This window comes from Atractosteus spatula, chromosome 19 (assembly GCF_055471065.1).
Source record: "Atractosteus spatula isolate fAtrSpa1 chromosome 19, fAtrSpa1.hap1, whole genome shotgun sequence".
Lineage (NCBI taxonomy): Eukaryota > Metazoa > Chordata > Actinopteri > Semionotiformes > Lepisosteidae > Atractosteus > Atractosteus spatula.
In genome coordinates this window covers 14,691,181-14,713,597 of record NC_142724.1, presented here as the reverse complement: position 1 = coordinate 14,713,597, position 22,417 = coordinate 14,691,181, and the positions used below count along the sequence as shown (strand labels likewise).

The window sequence follows — 22,417 nt, the reverse complement described above, 5'->3', positions numbered from 1 at the left end:
AAGCAGGGAGTCTGTAATCAGCTTGTATGAAATAGAGAGGGCAGCCCCAGGAGGTCAGAAACAAAATTCCTCAAAGTCCCCAAAGCTCTCCGTCTCCTTTTCAGGTTTGATCGTCTTGATGTCAGAAAGTATGTAACTGATGTTAACCTTCAGGTATTTTGTTAATTGTCGCATGGTTTTTACTGCCTTTTTAGTTTTCCTGGGATTCAGAAGCACATGGTAAAGGAAGAAGAATTGGCTCTACAGTGCCTGTTGGATGGTGTTGATGCAATCTCTCATTTATTTCTCACAATCTGATAATGGGAAGAAGTATCACCTTCACCGAGTCAAGGGCATTACAAAAGAACTCAAATGCTTATAAGTTAGCACTACACTAAAGCACAAACAATGCCTTCATATTGATTATGATGTGGCATCCATAGGCTCCAAGATCAGGAGCCCTGCAATTCTTTGTTTACTTATAGAAATGAACCATCACAAACAAACCACCAGTTTGTACAAACTAGTACAAAACTGTTTGTTGGTCTGTTACTGAGTGTATTTTCCCTTGAGATGTCCAGTACTGCCCCAGAGAGGAGTCTCTGCTCTCCACTGTCTTACACCGCCCTGTCAGCTGTGAGACAGTGCAACGGCTGTCTAACAATATGCAAACCATCACACTGGGTGCTATTCTCAGTACTACAAAGGGGCACTTTAGTATTGTGTTATATTTATATACTAATAACGTGGGCAAGTAGTTTCGTATTTCATTATACGAGTAACGTGGGCAAATTCTTGAGAGAATTTATTTAACACTGTTGAGCCCTGGGGTGGATGTTGAGGGTCTTCACAAAGTGAGCCTGCCAATTGGAAATGGAGCTGATTCTGTTTTCATTGGAATGATTCTCAAGCTGCATGCAGGCTGCAGCTAGTCTATTCAGGGAGAACAGCAGGCCCAGTTCTGAACCAGACAGCTAACTGCTCCAGCTAATGCACTGAAGCATTTTGCTAATACTGTCTACGCTACCTGAACAAGAGATGGGTATTTCAGCCATGCATGTCAGAGATCCATTTAGAATCCACTGAGCAGTCATTTTAATCACTTGCCGTGCTCTAGAAGATGAGAGAACCGCACTGAAGTCTCATCAGTCGGCCCATTCATCTTTAGGCAGCTGAGTTTAATTGTGCTCTGCTCTTGTCTTGCCACTAATTGTGTGTTGTGATGGGGTGTGCACTGTGTTCTCTCTGCTGGAGTGCTGTGCTCTTTTTGAAGCAGGAGGCTTGCCACTCATTTTCACTGGCAGGACTTGTACCTGGCACAGGGCAGAATGGTCCTGCAGCTGCAGCTGAAGAGGTGAACAATAACGGCAGCAAAGCCCATTGTCTTGACAGCGCTAATGAACAAAGCACCTGGCAGGGCTGTGAGAGCTGTACTGCAGTACCTCAGCGCCTCTGAGGCAGAGCTGCTGCTTCTCATTGGTCTCAAAAATTGTTCTGTTGTCAACAGTGATAAAAATAATAGAAGGATAATGAAAGTCGGAGAAACAATAACAAACAGAAAAGACTATGGACAATCTGAAAAACCCTTACAGTATGTGTCCGTTTAGGATTTTTTAAATGCAGTGAAAACACACTCAACAATCCCGTTCCTAAAACGGCACAAGCACAGTGTCATTTCATATCCGATTACTTCAGTATCATGTTTTTTTTTTCTCCTCTGTGAACATTATTCTTATCTGTTGAATGAGCAATTGAGACCTTTTTTTTTCCTGGTTGATTTGAGAACGTTCTGAATTGCGGGCCTGTGATCATAGAGGTGCTCATATGGGTAAAAAGCATCCCAGATGCTGGCTATGGCTGAAAACAGGACTGCCAAGCACTAATTCTGTTTTACAGCAGCAGCCTGCTTATGTAGCAGCCTGTCTCCCCACCACCCCTCTCCGAATGTCTGAGTACAGCAGGGCTCTGGGGGCTGGAAGCACTCCATGCTTAAAATGTCACAGATTCTGTGTGGAGATACAATATCAGTAATGGTTTTTCCCAAAAATCGGTGCCATGTGCCAACATTCACTTAGAAAGCAGCTATTAAAATTAAGAAGAAAACATGGTTAGAGCCTACCCTGGATTTCTGATCATATGCCTCTTGTTACAAAGCATTGATCTTAATTATTTAATTGAACTGCTCATTTCAAGAAGAAATTAAATAACCTGTAAAAACACATACAGAGGGGACATTTTCTTATTATGTAGACCAGCTTTCCTCTCTCCTAGTCATTTAATATCATTCATTATGCCACACCTGGATACAGATAGCAGAGGGAAAGAATTAAGTCAATGATTGATTCATGTTGATGTGAAACTTGAAAGACTGTAGATCTGCAGGTCGAAGGTCAAGTGTCACCTGTGTATTGTCACTTTTCAAGCTTTCTGCCAGTGTGTTGCTATAAATCCTATTTGTTTAACACTGTGGCAAGGCTCATAGGTTTTTAATTGGCAGAAGGATGATGACTTTAAGGCTTTTTTTATAATCCATCAGTAAAATCCCCCAGAGACTTTGAATTAAGAAGATATGATACTGTCAGTTTCCTAGTCAATTATTATTATTGTAGCTGTTATTATTATAATTGTTATTAACTTCTGCTGCTACAAATTTTTATAATAAGCTAATTAACTGTTGGGACTGTTGGATTGACTTTGATTTCTCTTTGGCAATGAATGATTAATTAATCGCCTGTGGTATATGTAAACCACAGGGGCCTGATAACAAGTGACGTTATAGTGAAATATACAGAAACTATGATACAGCAAGCATTGTCCTCCTCTGGATTTTATTATTCACCATCGACCTCAGAGCAGTGTGGAATGTTCCCATTGATGAACGACATGACCACACAAGGTGAGGGAACTGGAAACGGCACATTCTTGGCCGTCTAAAGCAGCTACACCATCTGGAAGGTGAAACAGGTCTCACTTTCCATGCTACTGTGCTGCCATTTCTATCAAAGGAACAGGTAAAGGTGTATTCCATGCTAAAAGGAAAAGAAAAAAGACACACCTGAAGAGGCTCCAGGTGTCTCTTTTGTTTTCCTTTCAGCATGGAATAAACCTTTACCTGTTCCTTTGTAGCCTACACATGCTGACACAGCTCCCTGCTTTTGTTTATTCCTGGTAAGGACCAAGGTAGCCTAACCTATCCAAGGAGCCTATCCAGAAAGTGTAAGCACAAGACAAGACTACACCCTAGATAGGATGACAGTCCATCAAAAAAGTGCATGCTTGCACAAGACCACAGGGAAAATTTTACAGACACCAGTTCAACTAGCTGGTGACTGGACGCAGGTCTTACATCTACCAAAATAGAAATTGCTTAGGTGGCCTTTGTTCTCTCAAAACCTGAGGTGAAATGTGAAGTAGAAGCATTATATTGTGAGCAAGAAGTACATCTCAGCCTCTTCCACCCCAGGGAATGTGAATTTGCACTGCATGTCTTCCTCACAAACAGGAGGATTACAATGAGTGTGCCCTGTTTGTTTTCAATTCTGCAAGTGTAACTTTGTATTAAGACCGTGTGTTTACTCTGGGAGCTGCTCTTCCATTAGAAGACATTTTCCAATTAAAGCCAGGGACAAAAAAAAACATGAAAAGAAAAATAAAACTTTTGCATTCCGGGTGGACAAAATAGTTGTTTAAGCATCTCTGTCAGTTGAAATAATTAATATTTAAAGTGCCTCACTTATTACAGAGGTATGATATTCATGCGCTGAGCAGCAGGAAAGCTCTTTTATAAAAAGGAATAGAAAACTGGATTCAATTCATCCAGCAGTTAATTTTCCCCTCATTGAAGCAGAGAGAGAAGTCACTTGTTAGAGCACAAAAGAAGGTTTTCCATTGTGTAAAAACTGAATACACTCCAGCTCAATCAAAGATGACCACTGTATTTAGAAATTTTAGAAGAAGAAAGAATGTAAGGCACTGTATACTGATGACTGTTCTTATTTGGAATGAAAAGAATTCAATAATTACTTCTTCTAATGCATTTCAGTTCACTGTGCTTATCATTACTGAAACGTCAGCTGTTGGTCCCTTTATTTTGTGTTAAATTTGCATTCTTTTTGCTAAGTGAACAGGCGGCATTTTCTCATGACATGACAGACTTCACCAAGTGTTGCTTGGTCTCCTAAATGTCATATACAGTCTGTGCTTTTTGCATTGCTTAATGTTTTTCCATTTCTAGCTGCACAAAATTCACAGGCATCCAGTTATTTGACAGACACCTCATTATTTCTGTTTAATGCATCTCTTCCTAATTTAGTTATTTTCAGAAAGAAAATTCCTCAAACTATCATCCATCCAATTTCTTTCCACTTTTTGCAATATAGAGTTGTGGGGGAGCCACACCTAGGAGTCTACCTAGGAGTCTATCCTAGGAAGAAATGGGAACAAGGCAGGATACACCCTGGATGGGACGCCAGTTAGTTGCTGGGCACACACAGACAAACATGCACACACTCACAACAGGGCCATTTTTCACAGAAGTTAATAAACATACCAGTATGTCTTTGGCCTCTGGGAAGAAACCAGAACACTCAAAGGAAACTCTGGAACACAAGGAGAACATACAAACTCCATGCAGAGAGCATCTCAGGTCTGAATTAACCCAGGGCTCCAGTGCTGGGAGGCAGCAATGCCAGCTACTGTGCCACTGTGCCACCCATCCAGACTATCATATTAAACCATTATTTTGGACGGTAATGTGCCACGTCCAGGAAAAGACTAAAAATGAAGATATTAGCACAAGGCTTTATTCATTTGTATTCTCCTGTTTAAAACTGCTTTCCTCCACATTGAGAAGAGTCTACCACAGGAGCAACAACTAGGTGAATAACACCAACTCGCAAAGCAGCATCCCTTTTTTCATGTGGTCTCCAATGTTTTTATTAACATAATTAGACAGTTAGTAAAAATACTGGTGTCAGAGTGGTGGTAGGGGCTGCTGCCTCGCATCTCTGGCCTGCTGGGTACAATTCTAGATTAGGGCACTTTCTCGGTGGAGTTTGCTTACACCCTGTGCTTCCATGATAGGCTTTGTGTTCTGTGTCCCTTGCCAGAAACAAGCAGCTTTCTGGCAAAAGATTAATGATAAAAATCCACACACTCAGTGCTCACACAGGCCCAGTGTGAGTTTTTTATGTTTTTTTTAAATTTCACTCAATTTATTTTAATTACACTGATTACTGAAGAAATCCACGAACTTATTTGCCTCCATGAGCTGAAAGATGGTTTTGTCGCTTCTGCGGTCAGATCTGTGAGTTAGAAGAATGATGAATATTTGATAATATTCATTGCAGTATAAGAGATACCAGTCCTTATTTCATTTGTTCTTTTTCTTGTGATGAAATGTCCTAGTGTTGATATGTTTTGAACCTGTGTATGACAGTCTGAAATTACACTGGAGAAGTGAGAAATATGAGCTTTCTACTCCAGTGTGCAGAGCTGATGTTTAACTGAAGATTCTGGTGTGGGTCTTGAACAACTGATCAGTTTTAACAAGCCAGGTGATGGGTTCACCCTAGTACAAGTAGGACAGAAACCATTTAACACTTTTCCCCTCCCACCATCCGCTCATTTTCTAACTGCTTCATCCAATTCAGTGTCGTGGGGGAGCCAGATCCTATCCCAGCAAGCAATGAGTACAAGGCAGGATACTCCCTGGAAGGGAAGCCAGTTCGTCACAGGGCAGAGAGACGCAGACGCACACACTCATACCAGGGCAAATCCCAGTACAGTTCAGTGCATTTTCAATCTAGTGTGACACCCTTGACTATTAATACAAAGGCGGTTGTAAAAGAAAACTGGAGGGAGTATTTGACCAAAGGTGCAAGCACATTACTATTAATAATAATAAGAAGAATTCATTACGATGTAGTGCTTTTCTGGACACTCCACTAAAAGTGCTTTACAGGTAATGGGGACTCCCCTCCACCAACACCAATGTGCAGCCCTACCTGGATGATGTGACAGCAGACATAGTGCTCCAGGATGCTCATCACACATCACCTATTAGTGGGGAGAACAGAGTGATGAAGCCAGTTCAGAGATGAAGATTATTAGCAGGCAATGATTAGTAAGGGCCAATGGGAAACTGGCCTGGATGCCGGGGTAACACCTCTACTCTTTTTGGGAAACGGTCCAATTTAATTGCAGTATTTTCTCCCTGTATCTTGACCACAATTTTCTAATTTATTAAGAGTAATAAATACTTTTAACTTTTAACTGTAGTTATCTGTCAATAGTCGTGTCTAGGTGCCAAGGTGAAGCTTAATTCATCCAGACCAGTCTTAGATAAGATGTTAATACGAGAGTGGTCAGCTCTGAGCCTGGAGAGCCACAGTGCAGCAGGTTTTGTAGGTCACTCTGAAACCACTGATTTCAAAACACCTGGAGGATTTTTATTTTGACTGCTAGCGCAGGTGAGATTCAATTAAGTAATGTAGAGATCATTATGAAATGCAAATTCCAATGCCTGTTCACAAGCACCACTCTTGGTCATTCTTGACATTTTCCTAAACTAATCACAAGTCACATGTGTTCCAAGTCTATACAAATTGATGGTTTTCTGTTGGACGTCTGCTTTCCACAGTTGGAGCTGGCCATTCCTGCTCTAGGGATTAAACTTTTTTTTTTAATATAGAGGCTGCAGATACAGTATATTTGAATTTCAATATAGAATACACTGTCTTTAAACATCTCATTTACTTGTTTAATCTGTGTTTAAATGACATGTGCTACCCAGTTTTAGTGTTTTCATACAGTAGCTGCTTCCATTAGAGAATAATTCAATAAAGTAAGATTAAATCTCAAGGGAAATAACATTTTTGGGAACAGTGAAGCTGTGATATATTGTATACTTAGCAGCCTGAAAAGGAAAAAAAAACAAGAGTTGTATATTTAAAACAGCACTTGTCTGTGAGAAACTCGCAACAGAGCTAAGATACTCAGCTCTTCGTGTCCCAACTCAGTGTTAGAGCTGTGAGGATTTCCCAGGGTGCTTTGCAGTGATCCTGAGAGAGAGGTCACGAGATGCAGTAGCTCCCTCTCTGGCTGTATCTTCAAAAAGGGGATTAGCTGCAAATTAAAAATCTGTTTAAGGGAGCAGTTAAGAGGATTTTGGCACTGTCTGTTCAGTGGTTAATAGGTGGATGTGCTGGGATCAGCTGAACTGATGTCTTCATTTGCAAAGGCTAGTTTCTACAGTGTAGGATTAAAGACCATATTCTTCGCTGAGCAGAGCCAATAACTGTACCTCTCAACGCAGGTGCACAGCTTGAGCTGCTGCTTGTTTAAATGCAACGCAGGTCTTACTCAAGATTTGTTGATTAAGAAGTGTTTTTGCATAGCTAAAAAAGCCATTCATCATGACATTTTTTAGCACTGGGGGACAATTTCCAAGCCTTTTAAAAGACAAATTTGCCGAGGTGCAGATGTTTTTTCAGCAGAGGGAACTGTAGGCTTTCCTCATAAAACAATTGCATGTGTCTTACAGTATGTCTCTTACTAGTTGAAGCTGAGATTTTGTCCAAAGTTCAACAATGACGTCAAAATGTCTGAGAGTTTCATTTTAAGTTAAGTTACATTAATGAGATGACATTTAAAATATGCTTTAAAATAGATTAAGAATGCTATTTTGAATGTTAAGGATGTCAGAGTGTAAATCATTTTAAAATCTAGTATAAAGGTTAGACAACAGCATTAAGTATGTTCCTCCCACGCATTTACTATCCCCTGCTACTTTGATAAGACTGAAAATTGTTTTTATTCATCTGGGGACTTTTTTCTCTGGGCCTGGAAGACTTTCACTGTAAGAGCAGCAGGAGGATGGCTTGCTTCAGCAGTACCATTTCAAACTGCTGGAGTTTAAAACATGTCTCCAAATCCTCCATTTCCCTGCGATTTGTGCTGCATGTTCCTGTGTCTCTACCGCTTGTTTTACGGAGCATAAAGAGAAAAACAAATTCCTAATTCTCATTCTGTACAAGAATGAGAGAATGTAGCCTGTTTTTGGCATTCTGAATGCCAAGTGTGTATTTACATGCCCAAAGATGTCGTGTTACCAACCAGACAGAAGACTAGCACCTTGCTACAGCTACTGTAGGAATGTAAAACAACAGTTCTGTCTCTTTCCTTTGGGTAGTATAGAGTCAGTGTACAAGGCCAGTCTTGCCTTGTGCCAGAGTGTTGGGTCTTTATGGTTACATTTTTGAGAAAGTATAAAATATGTACAAGTGAGGAAAACAACAGAATATTAAAGCTGTATTACCTAACAGAAGAAGAGCTTTTTGCCTGGATGTTTTCTGGTCTGTCCTTTGGATTGAAGTGTAAACTGTGCGGTCTTTCTGTCTGTAGCTTCTGCAGTAGCTTTTGAACTTGTTCAGAGGATTCATTCACTCCCCATTTTAAAGTCCCATTAGATGGTGCCTGCTAAATGATTGATAATTATTTCAAAAAATCATTCAGAATGCTAATCGAAGCATCCTTGCCGACATTTCAGTTTGGTTTTGTAAGGGGCTGGTTTGCTTTCTCAGCCAAAAACACTTCCATAAGCATAGCATGACAGAAGCCACTTCATGGAAATGACTGTGTTTTGTGTGAAAGCCTAAAGCACGAAATAAAAATGGTGTTCCTCTCCATTTTAATTTTCATGGAAATCGTCTGCAGCGCTCTTCACCGAGGTGCCCCACGACATCACGGCGCGCAGCGGGCAGGATGTGGAGATGGCGTGCTCTTTCCGTGGGGCGGGGTCGCCCTCCTACTCCCTGGAGATCCAGTGGTGGTACATCAGGAACCACAAGGACTGGACAGACAAACAGGCCTGGACCACCAATCAGGTGAGAGCAGCGAGGAGAAGACGGGAAACCAGCTGTGCTCAGGGAAGCTGGTTTCCAGAAAGAGAGAGGCTTGCATGACCCACATTCTTGGGCAGAGGAAAGCACTGACGCATTGCTTTTGATATGCCCATTGCAGAGCAAATATTGTGCTATTGCTATTTTTTTTCTTGAGGAAGCATGGAGGATGAAGTATTTCAATATAAAATAGAGCCCCTAACATAATAGCAGGTTATGTGTATTTATTTGCATATACATACATTATGTCTTTACTGCCTAATTCACAGACTATCTAAAGGTTTTTAAATGAAATTCACTTTCCCAAATATTAACTGCCTAGTTTTTCGTCAGGTGCTTTCTTAATTAACTACTGTGTTTTAGCAAGGGTCATCTCTCTGTTTCGAACTTCAGCTGCAAAGTGACAGGGCCAAAAGTCTAGAAATCCAGACAGCACTAGAGAAATCCATAGAGCTGTATTCCAAAACTCTGTCTGATGCATATTTAGCCAATAGAAACCAATATGCTCTCTAGACATGTTGTACTTTTTATAGATTATGTTGGAAATGTTGCACAAACCCCTCTTTTCAAAAGGAAAAACAAAATCCCGTACGATTTTTTAAAGCGTGGAAAATCAGTTTTACCGCATTCACCTACTGTACATATAAGAGACGTTTAGTGGGGATCTTTCTCCAAATTCTCCTTGTATCTCTAAAAGTAGAACCAGTCCCCTGGAACAGAGGGTATAAAAATTTCAACATGGAAAAGCAGGGCAGAGTTTTAGAAGATGGAAAGTATCCTGGCTCCCCACTGTGCCTTCAGAATCTCTAACTTGATGAAAAAGAAGATTAAAGAAACTTCCGCTGTTTGTTTCCATTTCTACATAAATTATCTCTTTTCCCATTTGATTCCAAAAGTATTGTTTCCCATCAAGGTCTGTATTGTATTGCTCCTTTTAAAGTATTCCTGAATACAAGCAGCACAGATACAGTGAGCTCTACAGGACCAGCCCATTTTAGGTGGCTAATAAAATTAGCAATTAAAAATAATTGCTCATTCCCCTGAGCAAAACTACACTTCCATATCTTATTGTCCTCAGCTGGTTTCGTTGATTCCAAAATGAAGTAATGTCAAAGACCAGGATTCATGAAATACCATACTGAATTCTGGAAAAACAACTAATTAACATTTCATATTATCATAATGTGTAATACAAGATGTCTTGTGGTATTTTATTTAGTATAACATTGTGTCAATGTGACAATCTGTTGTGGTAGTGTAATGCTAAGATAAAAAAAAACTGCTAAATTAAAAAAGCCATCAAGGGCAATTCCAGGAATCTTTAGCTAATTAAACTGAATAACAGTAACTATTTTAAAAAGCATGAATGAACATACACACACAGTATCTCAGGAATAGCAATGTAATTCTTCCTCTGTCCCCATTTTCTACTTTGAATAGCTGATTTGTTTTTTCTTTCCTTTCAACCCAGGTTACACCCCAAGAGGAGATATCAAAAGATGCAACCAAAATAAGTGTGAGTTTGCTTGTTTTCTGAAACCTAAAGAAATCTCAAGAAGTGATCCCTTCCGTTGTTTATAATCAATAATAATCATGTGACTGTAGCCCAGTATTGTAGTTTGATCAAATGCTAATTAAGTTGGAGAAGAGGTGTGATTTGAATAATGAGCATTATTGGAGTAACTCACCTACCTGAGGAGATCAAGACTCCATCTGTAAGGACAGGGCTATCAGAAGCCTCCGTTTTGATTACAAATCCAGAGAGCCAGAGAGCTTCTGCAAGGAGAGGAGACAGGGTGCAGGCAAGGCAGCAGGAAGTGTGATATTTACAGTATATACAAATAGGCGGAAGAGGGTGAGACTAGGGTTCGACCTTCTCCTGAACATTGAACTGCTCTTGGAAGATCATGGCTCAGAGGGACAGTGTAGCTGTGGTAATGACTAGAATATGGGTGGGCCATTGAACCCAGTCTGTCTTGTCAATGACTTTCTAATGGACACACAGTACAGCAAAGCTCCTTCAGTGCAGCAGAGAGTTACCTAAATTTCTACTCTTCTCTGAGCACAAAAACACAGGTACTTATCCTTTTCAGTCTCTCCATCCTGATTTATTGAGAAAAGAATTTAAAGCACTTTAAGACTTTCCTATCATACAGGGCCCTAGGCGTAAGCGAACTAGGGAACTGCCTAGGGCCTCAAGACCGCCAGGGACTCCCTTGAATGTGCAACACAACATATTTTTAATCGGCATGTTCAAATGTGAGTGAAAAATTCCCTTCAGTCAAAAAGTGACCAATTATAATCGAGTACATAATATTTTTCTGAAGAGCAGAAAAGAACACAAAACAGAGGTACGCCAAATCAAGTCATTGTAATATACATAATAATGTAATTTGCATTTCATTTGGACAGATCAATGCAACTAGCGAACGCTACACATGACATTTTCAGGCTAGACACGCAGCCTACTTGAGGTGTCTTTACTAGAAGGTAACAGATTCTAATTTCCTGTAATTGTACACATGCCGTGTGGGTTACTTGGTTAAAAATTAGTGCTTTCCGGCCAAACAAAAGCGTGAAAGCAATTGAACAGTACAAAATAGTGTTCAGCGATTATACGTAATCGACATTAAACTGATTTCCCCTGTATTGCGGATTTATTGCGGTTTCTCCTGTATTTCCTTAAACGGTGGTATTGCGAACTCAACCTGTAGCTGTTCAGATTGCAGTTACTCTCCCAGTGACAGTGGCAGGAGCAGAGAGGAGTTATTCACAACTCAAGTTGATTAAAACGTACCTGAGGTCGGAAAGAAAGGCAAATTGATTTATAGAACTTTTTTTTATACAACTTTCCGATCTCCTCAGCCTTACTTATCTCACCTCCCATGTTATTGAGTGCAGTTCTTTTTAATTTAGTTAATTTCACATTTATTTCTACAATTCCTTTCTACAAAGGTTTCAGTGTAGTCCTTATTAAGTTATGATTTGTAATCATTTTGAAGTTTTTATTTATCATTATTTATTGTTATTAATGCTCTTTTTATTACTTTTAATGTTAAAATGTTATCTTTGTCAAGTGTGAGCCTTGTGTTCTTATTTTTAACTTCTTTATGATGCGTTCTTCAAAGCTGATATATAAGTTTTCTAGTTATATAATTCATTTATTTAATTGTTCTCGAAGGTAAAATAAGGTTGTGTTGGGAGCTGATAATGCACAAATAATAATAATTTATAATTGCTTCCACTTATATAACGCTTTTCTGGACACTCCATTCAAAGATCATGATCATGAGGGGCCCCTTTCCAAGGTCTTGACTAAGGTCGGCCTTGCTATAATGACACATTACCAGAATAATGTGTATTTTTGTCATTTTGTATCATTCAGTTGGATCTCCACTCTTTTGCCAATGACAAACTTCACTCTGCTCCCTGTTATACCTCAGTAAACTTTAGTTTCAGGCTGTTTAACTTTTATTATTGATTTTATTACTCTGTACTGTAAATGGAGTCGTATGTATTGGGAGGAGTTTTAGATTGTAACCAGAGAATGGGACCTCCTATCCAAAATACACAATTGTACATAAATCAGCAACCATAGTCATTTCTACTAGAGTGAAGACTCACTACATTGCTGAGTTTGGTTCGCAGGGTGGGAACTAGGACAGAAGCCAATACATCAGCCTTACTGCAGTGCACAGTCAAATGAGCTATCTGTGGGAACCCATATTAGCTCTTTTTTGTTTTTTATAATTAACAAGTAGAAGGAATATTGAAGTTCAACAGATTCCAGAACTATTTTCAATGTCTAGAGCTTGGAACAACTGTGTATAATATTTTTCACTCATCCATCTTTTTGCAATGCTGATTGTCCATCTTTGTGATTGTTCTGGTCACCAATAAGAAATGCACTATTATAAATATCACAACTCTATTTTAAAGGTTCTAACCCATTGGGTATTAAGCCCTACCTAAGGCAAAACCCTACTGTGCTGTGTAGTTCAATGCTTTACAGTAGATAAAACGGATTTGAAGTTGGCTTCGGCAGCTTCGCTATTCGCTGTTCTCTCACGATGAGGTGGACGTCACGCTGCACACCGTTTCAGTATCAACCGGCTGTGATGCCAGAAAAGAAGGCATTAACAGAACAGTCACAATAACATCAGCACCCTTCTGCACATGCACTTAACTGGAGCCAATTGTTCAATACTAATTGTATTTAGTAATCTGGTTAGGAGATGAAAATAATTACATTTTGCATTTAAAAAGAAAGTATGGCACTACTCATTTCTGTGTACAGTCCAGTAATTATTCTTCTGGTGCCAAGAATCCTTGGCTGCTGGCTACAGGTGATCATTTGTTTCCAAGTCTTTCTTTATTCAAGCAGCACTGTTTCATGTGCCCAGAATCTCTTTGCAGAGGAAGCAGAGCAGCCCTAATGCATGGCCTCAAGCCAGCTACTAGTTTTTAGCCAGGCTGGACTGTGGTGTGGGAGTAGCAGTAAACACTATCAGATGAGATGAGCTAAAATGATCCCATCTTCAATTAAATGACTTTTTCTTTCTGAGGTCTTTTCAAAATCCCAGGTCTCGGTCACCAGTACGTGTCTTCGGATCTGTAATTTGACACTGCAGACTTGCAATTATACCTTTTCTTCTTGAGTGTCCTTTGTTCAGGATGTGAAGTTCTCATCTGATTTGGCCCAGTCTCAGACAGTCCCAGTGAGCACTGGGCCATCTGGTCTCCTCTGCTTAAAGGGCTAACAGTTACTCATGTCCATTGGCAAGGCGCAGAGTGATAGGATTATCTCACCGTGGTTTATCCTGAAACTGAAAGTATTGAAGTATATAGTCTGCTGAAGATCTAGTGTTTTTTTTTTCCAGTTTACACATGATTTGTGTTGGAATATTTCATCTGAGGAAAAGTAAAATCTAGTGTCTGGTTTCATAGGATGTATGCTCAGATTTGATCTGGGAATGAACACCACTTGAGCTATACAGTAACAATGTGATAACACATATCTCATTATGGGCTTTAAATTCAACCAGGCTGGTTCGTTATCTAACAGCTACCCAAATTTTCAAACGAATGTCAGACTGAACTCAATCACCGCAACATCATGTCACCCACTATATTTGTCTACATGTATCTAGCTTTATCATCAAATAAATAACAACATGCATAGTATTTTAGTAGCTGAAGAGAACCAGGCTAGATTTATTTCACCAGGAGTCCCTTTCCCAAATCTTTTGCTCCACCCTGTATGTAACTCTGCTTCCTGTGTTTGGAGAGAATGTGGCATTTAGCAAAGTTAGCAAATCATGTCTCTTAAGAGCTCTGTGTGGTTCTTGTGACAGCTAAAAAATGGAGTTCCCAAAGAAAATGCTGAGGAAAGTTCAAATTAAAGAGCACTGAGAACCCCAGTTCTTCATCAAATCAGCAGAAGAAGTACCTGCTGAGCCTAGTCTTCAAATGTTAGTTGAATTTAATGAGCGCCTGTCTGCAAGCATGCTTAATTAGTCTTTAACACGAGAAGGTTTATTGACAACACAGTTCTGATGCATGTTTCAAAGAGTGCTTAATAATGCTCAAGGAAGGATGGTGTTCCATGAGAGTCCTTTTCTCTTTCAAAACAGCAAAGATGCTTTTCCTCTTAAGCTGTGTCAACATTAAAACTACCTTCTAGAAGTCATTCTTTGTGTTTTCTAGCTGCTTGATAGATAGGTGTACCAGGACTTGGTTTTTATGAAGAGCCTGTTAAAGTGACCTAATTCCAGGCTATCAACTCGGATAAATCCCTGTGTCTGAGCTGTGACAGCATGTGCTACATAGGGCTAGAAATTTTCACATGCATTAGGAACAATGTGTTGAAAATGTGTACACATTTTGGGACATACCATAAATACTATACATATACAACAATATATATTATCGTATAACATAAAAATCAGAGGCAAAGCAAAAGAAATCCATAATCTAAAAACAGGAAGACTGCAGTTTTTCATACAGGAATGTTTATTTCACAGTTGCATGACTCTGCCTATGTACAGTGTCTACATGTCTTCTGTGTTTACACCTGCGTCAGCCTGACAGTGTGAGGATGAACAAGCTACACCTGACCTTCCCTGAGAAAAGCAGATAAGCAGAGACAGAACAGCATCCTCCTCTCAGTCTTCCTTGGATAAGACCCAAGAGTTGCTGGCAGACTCATAATCAGGAGTACTGAAATCTGCAGTTCTAACTTCACAAGCACTTCTGTATTGGTGCAGTAATTGATATTCACCTGTCCTGTGTATGGTATTGGTGTGTACCTTCTTGTACAGTATATGGTGTAGTATCCTGTATATTGTATAGACCTTCTATACAATTTTCTGGGGTGTTAACTGCACCTACATGAAAAACAAAACACAAAAAATGCCTTCGCAAACACTCAGCGTTCCTCTTGTCAGTTTAATTAAGAGGATTTTTTATCTCACAGTTAATGAATTCCAGTTGAGAAGCAGGTCTATGCTTTTTTGACAATGTGTGCAGCATCATTAAAAACCAAAGCATGGAGGCTCAGCATTGTCTAATTAAATGATTTAACAATAAATCTAGATTTCAATTCAGTTCAAGCTTTATTATCCTCTGGGGGAAATTTGTTTATGGCACAGTCCAATACAACAAAATAACGAAGACAAACAATTTGCTTACAGAGAAACAGTGCAATAATGTTACGGGAGATAAGAGAGTTACTTTATATTGTTTGATAGAGATATTGCTGCAGGGACGAAAGAAATCCTGCGTCTGTTACTGTTACACATGGAGACAAAATGGAGGGGATGAGACACAAACTCCATAATGCTCTTGGCCTTCTTTTCAGCCCCCTGTTTGTAGAGGATATTTAAACTGATTTGATTTGCCCCATTTTTTGCTACTTACTGTATTTTCCCCAACCTATTACAATTAACGATACTGATGTTGCCAAACCAACAAGTGGAAAAAGTATGTTAAGACACTTTAAAAAAAACGACATAAAAAAGTGTTACAATAGTTCTGTCGACCTCAAAATAGCTGAAAAAAGTCTCCGTGGGCCTTTTTTATAAATGGTCACAACATTTTTGTCTGAGTCCAGTCCCTAGTACTTGTAGTCATTGACAATTTCAACAGTTACAGTAATTACAGTAGGTTGGAGGAGTGCTGCATTCTTCCTAAAATCAATGACAAGTTCCTTTTGTTTTCAAAAGAGTAAATTTAAAGGAGAACTCATCACAACATTTAGTAAAATCAGCAGACTTAATGAGATGTCTATGTGCTTGTTTGCTCTTGCAATCATTAGTCAAAATGTACAGTAGGTGGGACACAACACAGCTCTGTGGAAGTGTAGTAAATGTCAGATAAAAACCGAGTTCAGACATAAAAGAGGCTTGTCAAAGAGATCCGTGAGAAATCCAGTGGCTTTCGCGTAAACAAGAGAGATTACTGGGCATCCAGTCTGTGTGGTTTCAGGTGACTCTCAGATTCCTGGTGAAATAAGCAAAGCCTGGCTGTGTCGTGGAAGCCCACTTTGGTGGTAGAACATGCATAGAAATGTATCTTAGCGCAAACCGAATCGTTATGACTGTGAACTTGCATAGGCTTTTTCTCTTTTACTGCGGACCATCTCCACACTCCAACTCTCACCACTCTTGAACTGCAGTGCAAGTCTCGGGTTCCAGATCTAAAACTTTCAACAAGTGATAGTTACTGTATCAACACTGGTGAACACATTTCTCAAAAGCAGATGTTGACTAACCTTGCTTGCAAGCCTACGTACCTGCTATTAATAACACCCTTAACCACGATATTTAGGTTCTAAGGAATGCGACAGCAGGATGACATACTGTATGTATTAAGTATTTTGTGTGGCTGGCCTAGCTGAGGGAATGGAGGCCTGTCTGAGAGGATAAGCTGCCCCAACCATCACTATTGCGAGGATTGAGCGAAAGGGTTTGCTGCAAGGGTATAGATAGGATGATGCAAGAGAGATAAGAGAAGGAAAGACCTGGGAGTGAGACTTCCATATGTATGCGAGCTGAAGTGTGCAAGATTAGGCTCTAATCTTCCTGCTGAACTTCTGATAAAAAATGCCATTTTATTTTGTTTCTCATTGGCGCAGTTGTACCAGACTAAAAGGGCCATAATGGTTTCTCCCGTTGGCTCCCTGAATCCAGGTGGTGAAGGTGGCTGGAAGCAACATCTCGCACAAGCTGCGCCTGTCCAGCGTGAAGCCCTCAGACGAGGGCACGTATGAGTGCCGGGTGATCGACTTCAGCGACAGCAAGGCCAGGCACCACAAGGTCCGCGCCTACCTGCAGGTGGAGCCCGAGCGGAACCCGGGACCGCACCACCTCAGAGGCGGCCCTCACCCCCAGGACACGAAGCCGGGCAGTCACCCCTCGGACCTCGGCAAGCACGGCCCCCCTCACAGCCACCACAAAGGGGGCCGGGAACTGAAGAAGCGATCGGCAGACAGCGACAATGACTGCACTGACAGCTGTATCCCATAGTGCCCCCAAACTGCGTATCCCCCCCCCCCCCCCATCCCACTGCCCGGCAACCAATCTTCTGTGTAAATTGTATAAAAAGGAGTGCATGTTAAATTTCTTTATAGGAATGTTTGTCGTTCATCTGTGGGAGAGGCAGGACACCTGGACATTTGGGATTTGTTGTAGGAGACGGCATTAAGGAGTAGGCATGATGATTTCGGATTCAATCACTTTGCATTCCTCAGTGCTCTGGAGCGGGCCATGGTTTTTACATATTCCATGTTTTTATAATGCGCAGGGGTGAGGCCAAATAGTCAATTCTGTAGTCAATGGAAGGGGCGACTCAGTGTCTGCACAGAGAGGAGATTTCTCACTTTTTAAATGGCACATTTTTTCATTGGTCCTTAAGAATTAAATAAAAAAATCAAACATATGTAAGAAAATATATACAGTATTTTAATGTTTTCGCTTTCCTATGGACAAACTATCTATTGAGCTTGTAAAAGGATTGTTTGGAGGTTTCTCCTTTTTTATTTATTTTTTTGCTTTTGATGTTTTGTAAGAAATTACTGTAAAAAAAGATGTTGTACCTTTTCAAAAATTACTTTAGAATGTTGGTCTCACCCGAAACTTATGCCTTTAACACATTAAATGGATCTTACATGAATCGTACACCTGGAGTTGACTGGTTTCCATGACACTGCATGCCTAAGATATCAACAAACATTTCCGTCTGCTTTAAAAGCTGAGCTTGGACAATATTTTGCCGAGCTGTTTTTCCAAAATGTGCAGTCATTCTTGCATCTTAAGGTTTGTATTCTGTGACTTGTGAGAAAAATGTATGTTCAATTGACCTGTATTATACAAGTTCTGTTACTACCTAGCTGCCAACTTAAAAATTCTGCATAAAAAAAGCTGAAAACAAAATGAGAAGACAAAGAATTTTCTGGTTACAACAAAACCGCTCTTATGTGCAGTTTTTAATTTCCTAGTTATGCCTGTAGTATTAGTTGTTCAATGACTCTTTCATAGCTGTGGTATTTATAAACAAAGGTTTATGGTCAAACCTCCTACCGTGGTCGTTGTGTAAAATATAAGAATATTAACAAAGGTTAGATTGTAGAGGATTCAACCCATTTTTCTTGTTGGTTTATTGAAACTATTTCAAGCCATTGCCAGAAAGAAACCTGGGCATCAGTTTTGAGAACAAGGCTGGACAGCTTGTTCCAGACTCCCACCACCCTTTATGTAAAGATGTGCCTCCTAATCTCAGCTTTAAATGTACTTCACCTTAGTTTCCACTTGCGTCCTCTGGTTCTTGTTTCACTGTTGATACACAGATGTGCTCAGGTGAATTCAGCAGAAAACAGGCAAATGAAGGAGGGATACTTTTTCAGGTACAATATCTCAGAAGAGGTTATCTTTTGTGCATAATTTAATTCTCTAAATTCTCACTACATTAATTTACTGGGAAATTGGAATCTCATCCTGAGATAGGACCTTGAGTTACAACAGACACGTCAAATGCACAAGAACACACAAATCCTAATAGCACAATAGGCAGCAGTGGTTTATAAATTCTGCTCCCGGGGGATGACTGCCACTAGTCCATCAACCTCATTTACAGTCATGGCCTGGTTTTCCTTAGAGGTCTCCTGTTCCAGTACTGCCCAGGAACAGCCCTGCTTCAAACTACCCCTTAATTCAGTTGATGATGTGATTTCTCAATTCTCTATCTGATCCGCTGTACAGCAAGGCTGCTACTGTATAATGACTGTGTCCCCTCCCATGCTGTTTGAAGTGTTTGAGATTCTTTGTGACGAAATCAAGCAGCTATAATTATCTAAAGGACCTGTACATAGCTGCAATACCAGCCAGTACAGTCACGGCTTGAGAGCCGGCCAGCTGAGTAATGATACTGAATGAACTGCATGTGTGAAAGGCAGCATGACCCTTCTCGATTTCCTCAGCCGCAGATTTCGGCAACCTAACCAATTTATATGAACTGATGCACTCAAAAGCTGAGCAATAGGTGCCCTGGCATGACAGATGGCAATCATGGCACATGCCAGCTAACATTACAGCCAAAGAACAGAATCCACAGGAAACGTTGTGTCAATGGAGAGAGAAATGAGAATGATCTACTGTATATTGATGCACAATATTATGGTATGAGGGAGGTGCACTGGTTAGCATTGCGGTCTCACACAACTGGGACCCTGGGTTCAATTCCTGGGGTGCTGTTTGTATGGTCTTCCCTTGTTCACATGGGTTTCCTCTGGGTGCTCTGGCGTCCCAGCGGTGTAAAACGAAACAGGACATACGGGAAAGTTAATTGGATTCTGTGAAAAAATGGGCCCTGGTGTCTGTGTGTGCCCTGTGATGGACTGGTGTACCATCCAGGGTGTACCCTGCCTTGTGCCTGTTGCTTGCCGAGATAGGCTCCAGCTCCCCCCAATCACTGGACGAAGCATCTTAAAAATGGATGGATGATCGTAGCCTGAATACAACCAGCCTGTAGTTTTATTCTGCAATAACGCCCTGATATTCCTTGGATCTTCATTTTGAACACAGAACCCTTCACTTTCTTCAGTTCCCCTCCACTCGTTACATTCTGCAGGCTGTGCTGTGGAGTATGCAAGAGAGTTAGAATTCATAACACATTTGCCTTATTAATATGTACATTAATCTGATGGAGAAACAGGCTCTTCTGGGTCATTATGGATGGATTAACTGAAATTCATCTCTCTTGAATACTGTGGTGGGTGAGACACTGGTAATTCCTTTCTCCATCTGCTTTGTGTTCATATTATAAACGTCCTGTAAAAGTCCTTAAATTTGAAGTTTTATTTTGTTCAAGCTACATATAGGTTTCTGTATATACGGCACCTGCAAAAAGTATCTGAGCCAACTGCAGAAATATTTGTGGAGACCATATAAAAGAAAATATAATGCATAGGACTGCAAAATGACATTTAGATGATAGATCGATAGATACTTTATTGATCCCGTGAGGGAAATTGCAGTGCAACAGCAGCTTAACACACACAACACAGCCACAGTGTAACGAATTATATAATAATAGTACAGTACATACAATACAATACAAGAGTTACTCACAGTCCGGACGCACAAGAACAAACTAGAACAGAACAGTACACAGAAAATCGTATCACACATATGAATATAAATATAGATGTAACTATAGATATAAATATAAATGTATTGCACAGGTCCCTGGCATATATTGCACAAAAAGTGGTTGTAAACGGGAAAAAGAAAAAGAAAGAGAACAGATGTAGCAGTAGATGTGTAGATGCGTTTAGTCCAGAAACAGGTCACTGTCGATGTTGCCTCTGCCAAGACGCAAGGTGGATGCATTGTACAGTCTTATGGCAGACGGCAAGAATGACCTCCTGTAGCGCTCCCTGTCGCACCGTGGATGAATCAGTCTATTGCTGAACGTGCTCTTCATTCCTGCAAGCCTGTCATAGAGGGGATGGGAGAAGTTGTCCATGATGGCCTCTAGTTTGGACATCATTCTCCTCTCAGCCACTACCTCCAAGGAGTCCAGGTCAAACCCAATGACAGAGCTTGCTCTCCTGATGAGCTTGTTCAGCCTTTTGGAATCTACTGCTCTAATCCCAGAGCCCCAGCACACCACTGCGTAGAAAATGGCACTCGCTACCACCGACTGATAGAACATGTGTAGCATCTTACTACACACATTGAAGGACCTGAGCCTCCTCAAGAAGTAGAGTCGGCTCTGTCCCTTCTTATAGATGGCCTCGATGTTCTTAGACCATTCCAGTCTATCGTCGATGTGCACTCCCAGGTACTTGTACGAGTCCACCATCTCCACGCCACTCCCATGGATGTAGACAGGAGTAGGTTTGACCTTTTTCCTCCTGAAATCTACCACCAGTTCCTTTGTCTTTGTAACATTCAGTTCCAAGTGGTTCACCCCACACCACTCCATAAAGCTGCTGACCAGTACTCTGTACTCCTCCTCCTGTTCACCCTTGATACATCCCACAATTGCAGAGTCATCTGAGAACTTCTGCAGGTGGCATGACTTTGAGTTGTACTTAAAGTCCGAAGTATAGAGGGTGAAGAGGAATGGAGAAAGAACTGTCCCTTGAGGTGCCCCTGTGTTACTCACTACCTGTTCAGACACACAGTTCTGAAGTCTCACAGACTGTGGTCTGCCTGTCAGGTAGTCAGTGATCCACGAGGTCGTGGAGGCATCGACTTGCATCTCCTCCAGCTTCCTCCTTAGAAGTAAGGGCTGGATGGTATTGAAGGCACTGGAGAAGTCGAAAAACATGATCCTTACAGTGTTGCCAGCCCTGTCCAGGTGTGAGTAGGCCCTTTGCAGCATGTAGATGATCGCATCCTCCACACCAACACTGGGCTGGTAGGCAAACTGTAGGGTGTCCAGTGATGAGCTGACCAGGGGTCTCAGGTGGGATAAGACCAGCCTCTCCAGTGTCTTCATGATGTGAGAAGTCAGTGCAACTGGTCTGTAGTCGTTGAGGACAGAGGGGCGCCCTTTCTTTGGTACCGGGACCAGGCATGATGTCTTCCAGAGCACCGGGACTCTTTCCAAGCGCAGGCTCAGGTTGAACAGTCGCTGGAGCACTCCGCTCAGCTGATCAGCACAGGCCCTCAGAACTCTGGGGCAGATGTTATCTGGTCCTGTGGCCTTACCCTCGTGCAGCCTCTTCAGCTCCTTCTTCACCTGGTCAGCTGTGATGGTCAGCCTGGCCTGGGGGATGGTGCTCATAGTGCTTTCAGTGCTGCAGGTGTTAATGGCGGAGGTGTTGGAGAGTGGCAGCTGTGGGGGGATGGGTGGGTGAGTAGCCGTCGGGGGTTGTGGCTGTAGGCGGCCAATATTTTAATATTGTTTTAAGAGAGTGACTGTCATTAGTTAGGTATTATCGTGCTACAGTAAATATGAAGGAGTTTAATTTATGTATTACAAGTAAGTGAAATGTAGTACTTTCTACTAGCTTCCTTAGGTGCATTATTGGG

General features: G+C 41.0%; 1 protein-coding gene across 1 annotated transcript in view; it reads left to right on the top strand.

The window, feature by feature from the left end:
* Positions 1-18,055, top strand: part of LOC148818145 (V-set and transmembrane domain-containing protein 2-like protein) — a 44,647-nt gene extending 26,592 nt beyond the window's left edge. The window contains exons 2-4 of the mRNA XM_088937576.1: positions 8,695-8,864; positions 10,351-10,395; positions 17,069-18,055. Of these exons, the coding sequence (XP_088793702.1) occupies positions 8,695-8,864; positions 10,351-10,395; positions 17,069-17,404 (551 nt within the window). The 3' untranslated portion in view covers positions 17,405-18,055. The remainder of the gene's footprint in view (positions 1-8,694; positions 8,865-10,350; positions 10,396-17,068) is intronic.
* The last annotated feature ends 4,362 nt before the right edge of the window (positions 18,056-22,417 follow it).